General features: G+C 39.8%; 1 protein-coding gene across 1 annotated transcript in view; it reads left to right on the plus strand.

Moving 5' to 3' along the window:
• Positions 1-20,358, plus strand: part of ITIH6 (inter-alpha-trypsin inhibitor heavy chain family member 6) — a 539,081-nt gene that overhangs the window by 437,380 nt on the left and 81,343 nt on the right. The window contains exons 6-9 of the mRNA XM_044090532.1: positions 5,014-5,183; positions 5,347-5,463; positions 9,473-9,644; positions 11,195-12,523. Of these exons, the coding sequence (XP_043946467.1) occupies positions 5,014-5,183; positions 5,347-5,463; positions 9,473-9,644; positions 11,195-12,523 (1,788 nt within the window). The remainder of the gene's footprint in view (positions 1-5,013; positions 5,184-5,346; positions 5,464-9,472; positions 9,645-11,194; positions 12,524-20,358) is intronic.

The following is a 20,358-nucleotide window of genomic DNA, read 5'->3' on the forward strand; positions in this document are numbered from 1 at the left end:
CGGTCCTCACCCATTTGTATCTATTATATGTTATTATGGGCAACATCCATCCAACAAAGATCCTGCTCGGTCCTCACCCATTTGTATCTATTATATGTTATTATGGGCAACATCCATCCAGCAAAGATCCTGCTCGGTCCTCACCCATTTGTATCTATTATATGTTATTATGGGCAACATCCATCCAACAAAGATCCTGCTCGGTCCTCACCCATTTGTATCTATTATATGTTATTATGGGCAACATCCATCCAACAAAGATCCTGCTCGGTCCTCACCCATTTGTATCTATTATATGTTATTATGGGCAACATCCATCCAACAAAGATCCTGCTCGGTCCTCACCCATTTGTATCTATTATATGTTATTATGGGCAACATCCATCCAACAAAGATCCTGCTCGGTCCTCACCCATTTGTATCTACTATATGTTATTATGGGCAACATCCATCCAACAAAGATCCTGCTCGGTCCTCACCCATTTGCATCTATTATATGTTATTATGGGCAACATCCATCCAACAACGATCCTGCTCGGTCCTCACCCATTTGTATCTATTATATGTTATTATGGGCAACATCCATCCAACACAGATCCTGCTCGGTCCTCACCCATTTGCATCTATTATATGTTATTATGGGCAACATCCATTCAACAAAGATCCTGCTCGGTCCTCACCCATTTGTATCTATTATATGTTATTATGGGCAACATCCATCCAACAAAGATCCTGCTCCATCTATTATATGTTATTATGGGCAACATCCATCCAACAAAGATCCTGCTCGGTCCTCACCCATTTGTATCTATTATATGTTATTATGCGTAACATCCATCCAACAAAGATCCTGCTCGGTCCTCACCCATTTGTATCTATTATATGTTATTATGGGTAACATCCATCCAACAAAGATCCTGCTCGGTCCTCACCCATTTGTATCTATTATATGTTATTATGGGCAACATCCATCCAACAAAGATCCTGCTCGGTCCTCACCCATTTGTATCTATTATATGTTATTATGGGCAACATCCACCCAACAACGATCCTGCTCGGTCCTCACCCATTTGTATCTATTATATGTTATTATGGGCAACATCCATCCAACAACGATCCTGCTCGGTCCTCACCCATTTGTATCTATTATATGTTATTATGGGTAACATCCATCCAACAAAGATCCTGCTCGGTCCTCACCCATTTGTATCTATTATATGTTATTATGGGTAACATCCATCCAACAACGATCCTGCTCGGTCCTCACCCATTTGTATCTATTATATGTTATTATGGGCAACATCCATCCAACAAAGATCCTGCTCGGTCCTCACCCATTTGTATCTATTATATGTTATTATGGGCAACATCCATCCAACAAAGATCCTGTTCGGTCCTCACCCATTTGTATCTATTATATGTTATTATGGGTAACATCCATCCAACAACGATCCTGCTCGGTCCTCACCCATTTGTATCTATTATATGTTATTATGGGTAACATCCATCCAACAACGATCCTGCTCGGTCCTCACCCATTTGTATCTATTATATGTTATTATGGGTAACATCCATCCAACAACGATCCTGCTCGGTCCTCACCCATTTGTATCTATTATATGTTATTATGGGCAACATCCATCCAACAAAGATCCTGCTTGGTCCTCACCCATTTGTATCTATTATATGTTATTATGGGTAACATCCATCCAACAACGATCCTGCTTGGTTCTCACCCATTTGTATCTATTATATGTTATTATGGGCAACATCCATCCATCAAAGATCCTGCTCGGTCCTCACCCATTTGTATCTATTATATGTTATTATGGGCAACATCCATCCAACAAAGATCCTGCTCGGTCCTCACCCATTTGTATCTATTATATGTTATTATGGGCAACATCCATCCAACAAAGATCCTGCTCGGTCCTCACCCATTTGTATCTATTATATGTTATTATGGGCAACATCCATCCAACAAAGATCCTGCTCGGTCCTCACCCATTTGCATCTATTATATGTTATTATGGGCAACATCCATCCAACAACGATCCTGCTCGGTCCTCACCCATTTGTATCTATTAAATGTTATTATGGGCAACATCCATCCAACACAGATCCTGCTCAGTCCTCACCCATTTGCATTTATTATATGTTATTATGGGCAACATCCATCCAACAAAGATCCTGCTCGGTCCTCACCCATTTGTATCTATTATATGTTATTATGGGCAACATCCATCCAACAAAGATCCTGCTCCATCTATTATATGTTATTATGGGCAACATCCATCCAACAAAGATCCTGCTCGGTCCTCACCCATTTGTATCTATTATATGTTATTATGGGCAACATCCATCCAACAACGATCCTGCTCGGTCCTCACCCATTTGTATCTATTATATGTTATTATGGGCAACATCCATCCAACAACGATCCTGCTCGGTCCTCACCCATTTGTATCTATTATATGTTATTATGGGTAACATCCATCCAACAAAGATCCTGCTCGGTTCTCACCCATTTGTATCTATTATATGTTATTATGGGTAACATCCATCCAACAAAGATCCTGCTCGGTCCTCACCCATTTGTATCTATTATATGTTATTATGGGCAACATCCATCCAACAAAGATCCTGCTCGGTCCTCACCCATTTGTATCTATTATATGTTATTATGGGCAACATCCATCCAACAACGATCCTGCTCGGTCCTCACCCATTTGTATCTATTATATGTTATTATGGGCAACATCCATCCAACAACGATCCTGCTCGGTCCTCACCCATTTGTATCTATTATATGTTGTTATGGGTAACATCCATCCAACAAAGATCCTGCTCGGTCCTCACCCATTTGTATCTATTATATGTTATTATGGGTAACATCCATCCAACAACGATCCTGCTCGGTCCTCACCCATTTGTATCTATTATATGTTATTATTGGCAACATCCATCCAACAAAGATCCTGCTCGGTCCTCACCCATTTGTATCTATTATATGTTATTATGGGCAACATCCATCCAACAAAGATCCTGCTCGGTCCTCACCCATTTGTATCTATTATATGTTATTATGGGCAACATCCATCCAACAACGATCCTGCTCGGTCCTCACCCATTTGTATCTATTATATGTTATTATGGGCAACATCCATCCAACAACGATCCTGCTCGGTCCTCACCCATTTGTATCTATTATATGTTATTATGGGCAACATCCATCCAACAAAGATCCTGCTCGGTCCTCACCCATTTGTATCTATTATATGTTATTATGGGTAACATCCATCCAACAAAGATCCTGCTCGGTCCTCACCCATTTGTATCTATTATATGTTATTATGGGTAACATCCATCCAACAACGATCCTGCTCGGTCCTCACCCATTTGTATCTATTATATGTTATTATGGGTAACATCCATCCAACAACGATCCTGCTTGGTCCTCACCCATTTGTATCTATTATATGTTATTATGGGCAACATCCATCCAACAAAGATCCTTCTCGGTCCTCACATCAATGACTTTGAGACTCACCAGTGAGGGACAACATTTGCAGTTCTTTTGATACTGTAATTTTAATGAATAAATATTTCTTAAAGAATAAGTTACTTAATGCAGTGTTTAAGACCCAATACGTTCAATCTGCAACATAGTAAATTAATGATATTTGCATAAGAAATAATAAACTTCATTAGAAATGTGAGGCAGCAAAGCTGCTGAAAGGTTTGGTAACAAATCCTGTTGAAAATCAGTTTTCACATATTCTTAGAAAGTAAAAAACCTTTTATGACATTCTGCTTTAAGCAGACGATGCTGTGCTCTATGGCATTTTTTGAATTTTGCTATAGCTGTTCACCAAATTCACATTGCCGGTGATCTGAATGAAATGTAAGTTTACTTTGGGCTGAGATGTTTATTTATTTCGTTTTTGTTCTTGTGTGCCCCCTATAGGACTTGCTCAGTGGCTCCCTTATTACTCTCCGCTCTCTGATTTGTTTCTTCCAGAGATGACAGCATGGCATCCCGAGACTGAAGAGCAGCTCTGTAGTACATTCATTCCCATATGGAGAACCTTATCAGGCCATTTGCTTCCTTGGTAGGAGAGAGCTGGGCATGAGGGAGTGGTCCAGATGATGGTCCACTAATGGCCCCTATCCCATCCCACTAACTCCTGCCCAGTAGGTGGCTTGAGGACTTCATAATTGCTGCTTGTTTAGGGAGAGACACATGCCCACAGACATGCCTGCTTACATAATGCAGAGGTGCACTCATCTTTGCAACAGTATAAGCCTGCCAGGCTTTTTCTATAAGTGCCCATTCACTCACCTGTAGATGTTGCTAATGTGGTGGGCCTACCCACCTCCCTCCCACTAGGACGGGAAAGCTGGTATCAGCTGCTTAACCCCATCCTCCACCACTTGGTCTCTCCATCACCTGTGTCATTAGTGAAACTCCAGCTTCATTTTATACCTACTGCCTTTTAATATCTTTATGTTGTTACCTATTTCATCTTTATATCATTTGTAATCACTGTGAACTGTTATTTTTTTAAGCCATGTATAATATGAAAAACTGTGAAACCTTATTGTTTTTCCTCTGTGAAGACAACACTTCACTGTATCAGTACCATACTCTGTAAAATTCATTGTCTCTGAAAGGGCTATGTGAGCTGTCTGTCTGCCTCTTAATTTGTTATGTATATGTGTGTAACTGGAGCTTTTCTCCCTGGGCCTCCACTGAAAATGGACATGTATCCAGTCAGACTATACCGGTCAGCAAATGTAAAATAAAAAAAAAATAAATAAATAAAGCATGAGGCACGTGGGTCATAATCAGCACTTTATCCTTGCACTTCATGGGGTGGGGCAAAATGTTCATTTATTAACGTATGAAAAGAAAATAATACACTTTTGATCCTGTCACCAAGAGTTTGTAAATCCAACTTTCAATATGCTGCTCCTGTTATTTAACCACTTAATGTTGTTTTTTTTTCCTAGGTGACACAGGAAAGCCCTCATCTACTACAATTGAAAAAAGTGCTAACTGTGCATACATCAAGTTTAACCCAACCCCTAAAGAGCAGACCGATTATTCAAGGTCAGGAATCATGGGAGATTTTGTTGTCCAGTATGATGTGAATTTACAGGACCTAATTGGAGATGTACAAGTAAGAAATGTAGCTGTGCATGACTGCTTGTCAGATTATCTGAACTTATAACTGAGTATACTTTTCTGTAATGAGTGGATATCAACAAAGCTTGCAACAGACAGCTAGAGACTACAGTTAGAAATAACACTGGCTTAGTGATCTCTCTGGTTATCTCTTTCAGATCTACAGTGGATATTTTGTTCACTATTTTGCACCTCGAGGCCTTCCTGTGGTTCCTAAAAATGTGATTTTTGTAATTGATGTCAGTGGTTCTATGTACGGAACAAAAATAACTCAGGTGAGCTAATTCACGATAAAATTCTATCTCTTCACTGGTGACTGATGGTTTACCCTTACATAGGAGTGTCACAAAAATCAGTGACTTAGAATAACCGCATTATGTTTTTGGTTACTGTAAGTTGTTACCTTTTCAGATGCCCAAGGTGAAATATTTCTTTGAAAAACACAATATTCTGCAGGACAAACAGTACCAGTTATCAATTTGAAGGACTGGATATTTTGTCACCAAAATAATAGTTGTAACAGAATTTTTGTTTCTGTTGTTTTTTTTCCCCACTGAGGTATTTCAGATAAACAACTATGGCTTTCCACAGCAAGTGGGTTAAAGTTAAAGACTTCTTGAACTAAATTACAAGAAATTTGTCACTTTTAGTTTTCTCCACAGAGCATGACTGCTTAAATTTATTTATTTATTTTATTTTATTTTACATTTGTTGACCGGGATTTTCCGACTGAGCTGAAGAGCCCCTTTTTCAGTGGAGGCCCAGGGAGAAAAGCTCCAGCATATTATACAATTTTCATTATAAATTAGCATCAAACAGCAATGTTACAGGATTATTACAAGGTATTAAGTTCCAATACAATACAATGTTATACAGTGTCAAGAATCAGGAGTATAGAAAAACTATTTCAAGATGTATAAAAAGAAATATGTCATTAAGATTAATATAGTTTTTGTAGTAAGTGGTTACAAAAACCCAGTTTTATCATAATGTAGTTGCATGAAAGCAAGACACTTACAATAGAATGTTTCTCTGAGGCAATTTGCTTAATGGATTTTAGAAGACAGTAGAAAGAGTAGTCAAGGAATATTAGAGAGAGCTAGTGAGAAGAGTGAGTTAAGGGCAGAAAGTAGATTAAGGTATGAGAAGTAGGGGATGTTTAAGGAGGGGGGGGCAGTGGCAGGACCAGTGACTTTTAAAGTGCTCTTTGGTGGCTGTCTTAAATTGTTTAGGATGTGTAAGGGTCCTGATTTCTAGTGGGAGCCTATTCCCAGGAAATAGTGGGGTGATAGCTGTACATGTTGCGTCCAAGTTTAGACTTTGGTTTGTAGATTTGTAGTAGGTCTTGGTTAGTGCTTTGGAGAGGTCTGGAGGGAGAATAATAGGAGATGAGAGGGGATAGTGCTGGGCAGTAGGAAGGCTAGTATAGGATAGAATGGATGATCTGGAGCTGAGAGAGAAGAAGCTGGTCGGGTAAGTCTAGCCAGTTTAGGTGTTTTAGAGAGAGACAGTGATGGGATTTGTAGGTTTGTTGAGCAGCAAATCTAGCTACCTTGTTGTAGGTAGATTTGAGTTTGGTCAGGAGTGCTGAGTTAAGATTTGTGAGAATTTGAGAACTGTACACTAGACTGGGTAGAAGGTAGGTAAGAGAGACAGTAATCTTGGCTTCAGAGGTAAGGAATTTCTTGTTATGGGAAAGGAGCCCTAGTTCTGAATGAGTCTTTTTGATACGGTTAGTAACATGCAAGTCAAATTTAAGCTGATTGTCGATGGTTACACCTAAGAGCTTAGTGCTGGATTCTACCTGAATGGGAGTGTTATTAAGGGACTGTATGGAGAAGGACGGTTTAATATTGTTGAAGTTTTTAGGTAGGAAGAGTAGCAGCTTTGTTTTTTTAGGGTTAAGGATGAGCTGGTTGTTGGAGAGCCATGTTTCAACTAAGTTAAAAGATGCTCGAGCAGCTGAGAAGAGCTTAGAGAGAGAGTTAGCTGTGGTGATGACTGTAGAGTCATCTGTGTATTGCACTAAAGATGACTGAGGACAGGAGGTATAGAGCTGATTAGTAAAAATATTAAAAAATAAAGGCCCTAGGATAGACCCTTGAGGTACACCCATTTTTATAGGGAAAGGAGAGAAGAGTGCAGAGTGCCATCTCACTGATTGAGATCTATCAGTGAGGTAGCTGGAGAACCATGCAACAGTATCAGAGGAGAAGTTGAGGTTATGCAGTTTCTGCAGCAGAAGAGTGTGTGCGACAGTGTCGAAAGCTTTTGAGAGGTCCAAGAATAGGCAAGAAATAAGTTTATGGTCTTCTGTGGCTGTAGAGACAGTGTTGAGAAAGGATAATAGAGCTGTAGTAGTGCTATGTTTGAGTCTGAAGCCATGTTGAGTGGGTGTATGCAGATTTTCCTGTACTAGATACTGCATAACTTGTTTATGAATACATTTTTCTGGTACTTTAGAAAGAGGGGAGAAGATAGCAATAGGTCTAAATTTGGTGGTAACCGAGGAGTTTTGTGTATAGGTAGAGTGTAGCATTGTTTCCAGATGGAAGGGACTTTAGATTCAGAGATAGAGTGATTGATTAGGATAGATACAGGGGGAAATAGGGACTACCATGTGAAAAGTGGGAAATATGGTAATCCTAGATCACAATATATTTCATAGTTCAGGTGATTCCTGCGTTAGGGCAAAGTCTAAATTAAAACGCAGACACTCTATTAGATGAAAAGACTTTAGATCCCTTCCAACTATCAAGATGCTTTTGAATATTTGCAGACTTCCACTCTGAAGAACATTTGAAAGTATTTTATCCACAGACAAGCCATAGAGTGTGTTAAGAATTTTGATCTAATTGTAGTCCTATATTTATCAGTTTTGAATGTAAAATCAGCACCTCTAGTGGACCAGTTTGAATCCAGCAAATTGATGCTTAATAACAGAGTTTCTTATTTATTAAAGCCTTATGAGCTAAACACAACTTATCATACAGGTATCTATAACTGCTTTAAAATAGTCCAAGTTGCTCTAATCTTAAATCATAAGTACAACTTTTGACCTCCATTAATTGTCTTGTACACTTTCCCTGAATACCTTCAAGGTTAAGTAAATCGCCTTTGTTACACATACAAAACAAGGCATTATATTAAATAATAGGACATATGTATATTATCAACAATCCATCCACATCCATCAATAATCCCTTCTCCCATTTTTGCACATGGGTTTGGGGTGTCACTTCTACAGTGACAATCATCTAGAGACAGGGTTCACATCACCAGATGGCTAGCCCTACTGCAGCTGTCTTTCCATACCACACGTACTAAAACAATCTTTTCAAAAATTCAGCACCAGTGTTGAAATAAAGTTCTTCACATTCTTAAAAAGCAGCCCTATCACTTTATAGACTTAGCTTTTATAATTTGAGCCTGTGTTCTGAATTTTCAGTTATTACAAACAATAGTCCTAACATCCTTGTAGTCAGTTAAAAGTGTTAGGTCAATAAGTCCTAATTTCAAAGTTAGAATAATATTATGCTTTCCAAGATATAAGACAACACATTTATCCTCATTAATATTAAGCTCCTTTTTTTCTAACCATTGTACAACTGATCTTGAATAACAGTTAAATGTAAATTTAACAATATCATTGCCGTAAATCACAACAAATCCAGACTTGATATCATCAACATATTTAGCCAGCTATACAGAAGAAGATTTAGGTATTAAAAAAAAAAAAAACAATGTTAAATAATATGACTCCCGATACTGACTCTAGTGGAACTCATCTATACACCGGAGCCTAATTTTAGAATTATAAGAATTATAGCTCTCTCAGGTCTACCGGACAACCAGTTTGATACCCTGGGAATAATGTAAGGGCTGATTGACCCCTTGCATCTATAATAACATTATGTGGAACACTTTCAAAAGGCTTGGAGAAATCCACATAGAACACAGCCACAGATTAACACAAATCTAAGACTGATAGGTTCATAGAAAATAAATTTGTAAAAGTTGATCTATTCTACATAAACCTAATATGTATAACATAGGCAATCCTTTTTTGTAATGCTGAAAAATACATTTGCAGTGCAGCAATTTTACTGAGTACTGCTTAGTCTGATACCTACGGGTAGCGATGCCTTCAGTCTGCTGAAATTAATTATAAGAATCTGGAACATTGTTCTAATGTAGTGCATAAAGGTATTTAGCAACTGATGTCAGAATGTAGTCTTTGAAATTGAATAATGTTTCTTAAACTGTTTTCTTCTCTTTTTTTAGACAAGAAAGGCGATGCATGTTATTCTAAATGACCTACGTGACACCGATTACTTCAACATCATCACATTTTCAAATGAAATTCATATGTGGAAGCCCGACCATTCAATACCTGCCACTCAGCAGAATGTTAATAATGCCAAAGATTTTGTGAGCACCATCAAAGCAGAAGGATGTTAGTATCTTTTTTTGTCACATCTAAATCAGTTGAAGTGGTTTTCTACTGCTGGAGTGAGAAATAGTTAGATGACATAGCCTGGAGTAGCTGTCTGGGTTTTTATACTTGCTTATGAGGTTAATAGGTGTATCATATGGCCTAGATCCTTTTTGTAAAGTCTGACATCCTGAGATTTGCTATACACTTTGTATCAGGTTCTAAAAGCACAGCTCTTGCTTGGGATGCACCATTCTCAGACTGAGATGACATTTTTCAGGGCTTGGTTACAGATGAGTGGGTGTAAATAGTAAAGGGTGCCAGTATTGCTTCCTTGAGACAGCCAGTGAGTATGTTTGGGCATTTATGTCTATATGTGCAGCTGGCAAATTTTGGCTTCATGTATAAAATGTTATGACATAAAAGGTTGTATAAGCAAAGTTTTGAACAAACTTGGGAAGGTTAAAGTTCAGTTTTTCCTGTTCCAATGCTACAGATCTGGGGTGAAAGCAACAGGGACAATATTTCTAAGTTATAGCATTTACTTGGAAGTAAGGTGGTAGATGATGAAGTCTTCATGGGGGGACATACAATACCCGAGCCTCACTCTCCCTTGTAAGATAGGGTCTGACCATCCATGGTTCTGGCAGCTAAGGCCACTCCCAAACCCAGATCCTAGATGGCACAAACAGATGCTCTGTTTTGGTACCAGAGGTCATCTGTAAGGATTGCAGTTATGCTATGCTTTGAACAGAACTAGGGGCTTCCAAGAATGCTTTTTTGACACTTTGTCAGAATACAACTTATGCTAAGTACATTTGTTGCAGTTTTCATTGTCCACATTGTATATTAGATATTTTAAACATTCTCAGTCTAGATATTTAACAGACATAATATTTTCTCTAAATCATATACAGTTCAGGTATGTTTACACAAATCCTTTATACATTGGCTTTTCACAGATGCCACGCCTGAATGATAATTGTATTAATGCCTACGTTGGAAGGTTGTAGACTTTATACTGGCCATGACAGAGGAGATAATAACCTAACAATGTGGCACTATAACATATAACTAGTTTATACATGGTCATATTCAAGGTGCATGAATCTGTTTGACATCTGTACTCTCTGGGAAAATGACTAGCACTGAAGGATGTCTATGTGGTCATCTCCATGAATACAAGAAATCAGTCTACTGACACTGAACACAAGCTCTTTCCTTAGTTGCTATCTGAAGAAGCAGAACCATTTTGCTTGTAAATCAAAAGTTTGTCATTGGAATATTATGATTTGTTAACTTGAAAGACTATAACACCAGGTTTAATGCAAGCAACATAAATGCATTTGTAGGGTGTCTATTTTTTTTTCATTCAGACAGACTTTAGGGGAAGAATAAAAGCAAATGATTTATGTCTACTGTATGTGAATGAAAAGCTGACTAGATTCTGCTTTTATTTTATTTTATTTCTGTTTATTATAATGCTCTTAGTCCTGCAGGTGTATTTCATCCAACCTGGTGTTCTAAAGTTTCATTAGTAGAACATTACTTATTCTATGTATTTGTTACAGGGACTGACATCAATGCAGCTTTGTTAGCAGCTGCCTCCATATTTCACAAAGGAGTATCTGATCACAAGAGCAAAAATATAGTGCAGAAAGTGCCGTTAATCATCTTCCTGACAGATGGAGAAGCAACAGCTGGTGTGACTTCAACCAACACTATCCTTGCTAATGCCAGGCAGGCACTAAATGGTACCATCTCTCTTTTTGGCCTGGCCTTTGGTAGTGATGCAGATTTTGGGTTACTGCAGCGTCTTTCCTTGGAAAACAGAGGAATTGCGAGGAGAATCTATGAAGATTCAGATGCCACATTGCAGATGAAAGGGTTTTACGATGAGGTTGCAAGCCCCCTGCTTTATGACATACAGCTGAATTACATGGATAACCACGTGGAGCACGTGACTCAGACATTATTTTCAAATTATTTTGATGGCTCTGAGCTGGTGGTGGCTGGCAAAGTGAAGCAAGGTGTTCAAAATATCCATGTGGAAGTTACAGGCATTGATTCAACTAAGCTTATAAGTGTGGAAAATGATATTGATATTAATGCTACTGAAGCCACTTTTGGCTGTCCTGGTGATACAAGCAGAATCCAAGGCTTTGTACAGCGGCTTTGGGCATACTTCACTATAAAAGAGCTCCTTACTGCCAGACTTAAGGCCACTGATACAGCAGCACGTCGTCTGCTCACTGACAAGGCCACTAACCTTTCACTTAAGTACAATTTTGTAACTCCCGTTACTTCTCTTGTGATTGTGAAACCAGAGGAGGAGGAATCTGAAAAAGGACATTATAATACAACATCCTCTACCACAGTGACTTCAACCACATCTACAACTATACACTCACACTCCACAAAAACAGCAATCACTACAACAAGAAGTACAACCATGCCTATTAAGAAGAAGGTACCTCCAACTTTCACCACAGCAAAACTTCGACTTACAGCCATAACCCAAGCCAAAGCTGAGACAACCAAACCTGTGGCAATGACAACATCTACATTCTCACCATTGATGTCCTCAGCTACTACTGCTTCCAAGATTTCTGTACAATCGGATGTGGCTGAGAACACAACATCTGTTTTATCTATTGAGTCTGATGGCAGAACTGCTGTAACCCAGAGTGATCATACAGCTTGGTATCCACATACAAGTAGTTCCAGGGCAACTGTATGGGAAACAAATGCCAACATAAGTACTCCAAACACAGAAGCAATATCACTTCTTACAACGATGCATGTTACAGTTCCACCAACTACAATCACAACCACTACCTTTCATGCTACACATGTGCCACTATTTGCAGATATAGCACTGATTGAAGATGACTTGGCAGGTAAGGTCCAAACACAAAATGAGTGTTTGTTGATTTTGTTTTCTTGTTTTATCTTCAGCTTGCAATCATTCTTCAGGACATAGCAACAGCATTTCTTTATTGGACAGACTTTGCTAAAATAAACTGTTCTGTGGCCCTACCACTGTGGAAGGTTTTGAAAACGTGGACACATCAACCCCATTTTCATCTGAATCTATTCCCTGACTGGAATTCTTTTGAAATTCCATCTAGAAGGAAAGTTTCCGAATCAGTTTATTAGCAGCAGGTGATTTGTCAGAATCTTCAACTAAATCAAACACCTTTATTAACATCACAGACTACATCGTGATATGAGTACACATTCAATTTATAAAAGAGAAAACAAACCATTACAGTTTTTTTATTTTCATGCATTATACATATAGTAACAATTATTATTCAACAACTTTACATAGATTGCTTATGTTCTGCCTTCCCTGAAATTTCACTCCTCCTCTTGAACAGTATTCTGTATGCATTTTTGCCACAGATCCCCATTTATTTCTCTGTTGTTTGCTTCTTCCATTTCCTAATGATCCCAACTCCAATTCTTTCATCTCTTTCATAACATTCAGTAATGCCATAACAGTTAGTTTGTGTTTTTATTTCCATTTTCTAGTAAATGCCTTTTTGACAGCCAACAGTATTAAATCTAATAGGGCCCCACTATATCTAAGCAATTCAGTTTCTATATCCAAGCTCAAAATAAACATTTCTTTAATTACAGTAATCTGCTCCTCCGACATTTCTAGCAAAGTACCAGCAAAAAACTTCTAAAATCCACCAACTCATTGCACTCCCAAAAAATATGTTGTAAAGTACTCCTCTGTTTCCCAGTACACCTTCAGCAATTGCTATCTACCTAAGGAACAATTCTCTGAAGTCTATTTGGGGTATAAAAACACCTAAGCAAACATTTCCATGCAAAAATCTTAAACCTTCCAGACTTTTTTGCACACTTGGGCACAATACAAATGTCCTCCCACAATTTCTCCATATGTTGCCTATCCATTTCCACCTCCCAGTCCCTTGCAACTTCCCCGGATTGATTCTCATGATTATCATGCATTATTTTATATGCCCCATAATTTCCAAATAAATTAAAGGAAGTAATAAAGATGTTGGGCTTTAGGGTGAATGATACATTTGTCTATAAGTTTGTTTTGTATGTCTGTTAACTGCATAAATGGGAAGGACCCACATCCTTTCAGATTTAATCCAAAAACAATGGACAACACAATTTATATGGATACATGTTTTAGAAAATTAGATAGAATGTGAATTAAGAAAATAGTTACATGTGCTAACCTAGTAAAGAGTGGAGCAAAACTTTTAGCACTGGTCCAGTAAGGCAGCATCCACATTTGCAACATAATGCATTTTAATAATAAAGGAAAAAAACTGACATCATAAGATGTGAACAATTTAAAGTCTGTGAATTTCTTAAAAGCAGAGGCAGCCTTTTTCTTACTGTATCCTATAACACAAGTGGATGAGTGGAGCTGCTTTTAAACTGGAGTTATAAGGGTCTACCACTAAAAGAAAGTTAGCAATTGTCTCATATTTAATCCTGGGTCCAGAGACAGGGGGCTTTCTCATTCAGTGACACATTTTATTTTTTGAAGAACAAGGCGAGGACCTGCTTTACCACCAAATGCTACTGGTCAGAAAAAGTAGTCACACAAACCTCCAAGTTTGATGAACAGAAACTACTAGTGCTGTTTCTGTTGTAGCTTCTAACACGTTATCAGAATCTAATGCCTGTGTTCAGACTATGGAAGGCAGTAACAGGCCTATTAACCAGACTATAGAAGGCAGTAACAGGCCTATTAACCAGACTATAGAAGGCAGTAAGAGGCCTATTAACCAGACTATAGAAGGCAGTAAGAGGCCTATTAACCAGAGTCAGTGCTTGGTACAGTGCTACTTTTCTTGCCATTGATAACACTAGTTCTTCTGTCTGATACTCCAGGTAAATGTTCACTGGTGCTTGTATTAGAACTTCTTTTTCACATGATGTTTACCCCTAATACCTATCAGCCATTTAACCATTGTCCCTGGTCTACCCATTTGTTTCCCTAGTCCACTTCTGCTGATTTACCACCCTACATTACCCTGTGAGGGGCCGCTCTTTTCCAAAGGAGATTAACCTTAACACTTATCTGCCATCCAGTTAGCCATTAAAGAGGGTTTGGTCTCTTTCCTCTTCACACAGACCTACATTTGCTTTGCTCCACAGGGTACTGCCTCAATCCAGTGGTTGGGGGTGGTCTGCCTTCACTCATCCAGACTGAGATCACCTGCATTTTTAGGACAAATCATAATTATCCTCAAATTGGGGAGCTACACACCAATTCAAACCTGAACCTTATTGTTTGTGATTGTGGTTGTAATTGTGATTGGTGGAACATGCTGAGTCTGAATGTCCTCCCTGTGTCTGCATGGGTTTCCCCCCACATTCCAAAGACATGCATCTGGAATGTTTTTCCAAGGCCTCCACTAAAAATAGGCTCTGTTCCAGTCAGACTTTCCTGGTAAACAAATGTTAAATTAAATTAAGTTAAATTAAATTAAATTATTTGATGAAGGCCTAAATTTCCTACAAAACATAACCCTCACCCCGTGGAAACTGATGTAAACAGTTGCATCACTACAAGGGTCCCCAACAGTCCAGCACAGGTGCCCCTTTGAAGGGCCTACAACTCCTCATGCATGATATACATAGACTGGGAGCACTACTCAAGCCCTAACACCCTCACCCAATGGTTCTTAGAATTTATAAACTCAAATGCTATGGAACAACTGGTCACCACTCCCACAAGTGGGGAAAACATATTGGACCTGATCATCACCAACATGGGGACTCTATGTTCCATACTAGAAGTATTCCCCTCATTGGTAAGATCTGACCATAAATTAATCTCACTGGACATCCATATCCCGTCCCCACCCCCAGCCAAGGAAACCATGGTGAAGAACTTCTCAAAAGCAAACTTCACACTTCTCAAAACCAAGGTGGAATCCTTCAAAGCCCCCGGGCCAGTGGAAAATACGGCCCAAACCGCAAAATCCTTTACAAATGAATTCTATGGACACCTACAGGAGTGCATGAATCGTGCTATCCCAAATAAAACCAAGACTCACTCCTCCAAAGGCAGGAGACTTGTCTGGTGGACCCCAGCTATAAATAAGCTATACAACAGAAGGAGGAAGCTACTACATGATAGAGCAAAATCCCAAAAAGGGAAGGCATCTCTGATCAGTACTAGCAAGAAACTACGATCCTTCATAAAATCATCTAAGGCCAGCTTCGAAAGAAAAATTGCACAAAACGCTAAAGATAATCACAAGGCCTTCTTTAGTTATGTCAGGAACCTGGGTGGCAACTCACAGATATGCTCTGAGTTAGTGCAAAATGACAAAAATTAAACTGAACCCACAGACATTGCCAACATCCTGGCAGACAGGTTCAGTGCAAACTTCTCACCCCTTCCCCCCCAAAAGAGCAAATGTCTATCCCAACAGAGTGTAGCCTCCCTGACATCACAGATGCACAGGTGAGAGCTACCCTCTCCAAAGCAAAAAACACAGCATCAATGGGACCGGACGGTGTCCCGGGCTGCGTCTTACATGAGCTCCAAGAAGAACTGAACCCTCACATAAAGTCACTGTTCAATCTCAGCCTTACTACAGGATATGTACCCAAGGAATGGCGTACAGCAACAGTGGTCCCACTCCACAAAGGTGGTGCCACAACGGGCCCCGGAAACTATCGCCCTATAAGCCTGACTAGCCTGGTCTGCAAAGCTATGGAGCGTATCATCATGGAACTCATAAACAAAGACATTGGGAACCTCCAAACACTGGATCCTACCCAATTCGACTTAATCTCCAGATCTTGCCTCTTGAACCTGGTCGACTTCTTTGAAACAGTCACCAAGGCCATAGATGAAGGGAAGGTAGTCCATACAGTCTACCTGGACCTCGCAAAAGCCTTCAACACAATACCCCACTCGGGCATCATAAATAAGCTCACCAGCTTAAATATCAACCCCTATGTCACAAAATGGGTTGCAAACTGGCTCAGGGATAGAACCCACATGGTCAGAATTGCAGGTGCCATGTCAGATTCTAAACCAGTTACAAGTGGCGTCCCACAAGGCTCAGTCCTGGGACCTCTCCTGTTCGGTATATATTTCTCTGAGGTACAGGCTAACACAGGAGGACTATGACTGACCAAGTTCGCAGATGACTGAAAACTGGGTGCCATAATCGACTCACTGACTGACACAAGCATTCTCCAAAAGGGTCTCACAGAGTCGGATAACTGGTGCCAGAGCCATGGCCTAAAGCTAAATGCCAAAAAGTGCATAGTCATCCCCTTTGGGAAAAACAAAGTGCCCACAAATTACCACATAGATGGTAATCCATTAAGTACAGAAGAAGTAATTAGGGATTTGGGGACCCAAGTAGATAGCAATCTCTCCTTTGACAATCACGTTGCCAAAGTGGTTAGAAAGACCTTTGATATAGCCCACCTTATCATGAAAGGGTTCACATCTAGATCAAGAAAGGTCATTGTGCCCCACTACTCATCACTCATCAGGCCCATAATTGAATACAATGCCCCATTTGGGATGTACCTTACCCGATACCTGCAGCAACTGGAAAGACCCAAAAAGTACCTCACCAAGAGGATCAAGGGACTCTAACAGATGCCCTATGCAGTTAGGCTAAAGAAACTCCAGCTTTACTCAGTTGCTTACTGCCTACTCAGAGGCAATCTGTGCCTGACGTATAAAGCCATGTCCAAATCAGAATTAATGGACATGCTCCACCTCAGGAAATACAAATCCCTTAGAGCTACATGCTCCAGGGACTTAAACCTCAGCACAGAAATAAATAGGACATGCTGGAGGGACAGATTCATATCCCAGAGGCTCCCCTCACTCTGGAACAAAATCCCAATCCATGTTAGGCAGAGCCCCTCAATGACCCTTTTCAAGAGAAATCTTGACGAGTGGATGGGAGATCGTAGGTTTACCCCTGGGATCTCTTCTGTATCCCTACTAGACAGAGGCACAGTAAACTAACCTTAAAAGGGCTATCTTCTGTGACCTACTATACAGAGGCACAGTCAACTAATCTAAAAGGGTGGCGAAAGCCAAACACACTCTGGCTAGGATTATAAATGCCCTAGGGCAGATAACCAAGTATCAACCTATGAACCTATATATGCATACTCCTGTACATGTTTCTCTTGAAGTGCCTACATCTCCTTTCTCATGATGCATGCACATTGCTGGATATATGTCCCTTGAAGGGCCTACAACTCCATACTTGTGGTGTATGCATACACCTGCACAGGTGCCCCCTTGAAGGGCCTACATCTCCTTTCTCATGATGCATGCACATTGCTGTATATATGTCCCTTGAAGGGCCTACAACTCCATACTTGTGGTGTATGCATACACCTGCACAGGTGCCCCCTTGAAGGACCTACAACTCCTTCCTTATGATGCCTGCACACACCTACATGTGACCCTTAAAGTCATTCCTAGATCTCCTTCCTGCACAGTGCTGCATGTTTGCTCCTTGAAGGTTACAGCCAAAGGGCTTAGTTGAGTCAAGTTCACATTCCTGGTCCACAGTGCTGTAAGTGTAATACCAACTCCTCTGATAGGTATCAGTTGTGTAGTGAACATGGCTACCTCCCTTCCTTGAGAGAACTAGTGCTGGCAATCTAGCCCTCTGTTGCAGGTCCTACCCTCACTCAGAACACTACTTAATCTCCAGATGCCTGGGTCATGAACAGGACTTTTTCCTTTGCCACTGGGGTGGCTAGAAGTAATAAATAACTACTAATGTTAGCACTGGTGACCAGGGCAGTGTATACTGAACCTCATATTGCAGCCCTGCTGACCAGTGTCTAATACAGCTGAGATGCTTAAAGATTTTTTTATTCTGAAATTGATAATATTAAATCTGCTTATCCTTTCACGGCTCACCATCCTTGAAATCCTTATGAAGGAGCTGACAGCAAACCAATAGCCACATGGATTCCAGTATGACTTACACTGCAACATAAAACGAAGGCCAACACGATTTCCCAGTACTGTTTGTAAAGGTGTCAGCAATGGTAGCTGTGCTGGTCCCAGCTAGTGTGCTGCTGTCACTGTAGGCCACTTGGATACTCTGAGCATTTCCTTTCTTTGATAAACTGTTGTCCACACATAGCAGACACAGTCATGCTTTGTGCAATCCTCATTGCAATAATAGAAAGGCAATACATGGGATGGGGTGTGAGGACTTTACTGTCTGCATCACTTATTACTTGAACTTAATACAAAATTACACCCAAGGATGGAGTAACTGTATTCTCTGTTGTAGTCACCAAAGAAATGAGCTTTTTTTCAGCAGGATGATTTTCAACACAAATGTAGTCAAGTCATATTTTCAGGAACAGAGCATACATTTGATGAAGCTTCAAAATAACTTAGGGATGCATATACATAATCTTTAGGAAAACAAATAGCTTTTCTCTGTAAACCAAAAATACGACTGCTGATACCAGTTAGAAGTTCAAGGCCATCCATTATCAGGTTCCTGCTTCTGAGTAATATTACCATACCCAGGGGGCACTGTGGTTTATGTGGCTTAATATTACCATACCCAGGGGGCACTGCAGTTTGTAATATTAAGATACCCAGGTTGATCTGTGGTTTGTAATATTGCCATAGCCAGGGAGCACTGTGGTTTATGTGGCTTAATATTACCATACCCAGGGGGCAGTGTGGTTTATGTGGCTATAGGAAATGTTGCCTGGCACCATTCTTCTTACGATTTTAGCCCACAGTTGCTAGCGTAGTAGCGTATAGGCAGGGAGTCTATACATGCTGTGTGTGACTCACATCTGATTTACTGGGCACTGGAGTGAGGAGGATTTTGCAGGTACTAGTCTACAAGTCTGTTCTGTGTGCAGGGACAGAGCATATTACACATTCAGTGATCTTGTAACAATATCTGGGGAAGTGATAAAGTGATAATTTCCTGTTTGGCAGACCCACCCTCAGAAATTATACACATTCATAACAGCATGCAGCCAGACTGGTCCTCCTAAGAGGTAGGTGCAATGTGACAGCTTTATAAAGAATCTCACCAGACTTTGACATGACAGTAGCCACTCTGTCACCCCCGATTTATGCCCTCTATCTGGAAAACATTTGGGCACAGGAGCCATGCACTGGAAAGGACACTAGAGATAAAGAGGTAGGAATAACAACAAGAGATAATAGTGATTTAAAAAGCATTGGTATGTCATGCATGCATATATCCTCCACATACAAACATAAATAAATAAATAAAATGCCATCACAATGCTTATAATGTGGTTATGATTGCATTATTGGAACTGTGGTAGCTGTATAATTAATCTCTGTCAGTTGTGATCAACCTGCACTTACATAAATGCTTATAATCCAACACAGAAATTGCAATTATTGTATGTTAACTCATTTAATTCCTGATGATATATTCTGTATTATGTTGGTCTGAAGAGTTTCAGCTCTTAATTAACTGAATCTCTAAAGACACCATTTTTTAGAGCATCAAATTAGTATGCAATAGGAAATCCAACTTTATTCATCAAACCATTATGCAGTAAGAATCCCAAATTCAATATCCTCCTATGGGCTCAGGTCTTTGAGATTAGCATGTTTCTGTTACAATGAGGAGGTCATCTTGGCCACTTCTCTATGAAGTTATGAGCGAAATCCTATTTTAGTCCATCTTGTTGGCCTGTGATTCACCATAAACTC

The sequence above is a fragment of the Protopterus annectens genome, chromosome 12.part0, assembly GCF_019279795.1.
Source record: "Protopterus annectens isolate FY-2018-M chromosome 12.part0, PAN1.0, whole genome shotgun sequence".
Lineage (NCBI taxonomy): Eukaryota > Metazoa > Chordata > Ceratodontiformes > Protopteridae > Protopterus > Protopterus annectens.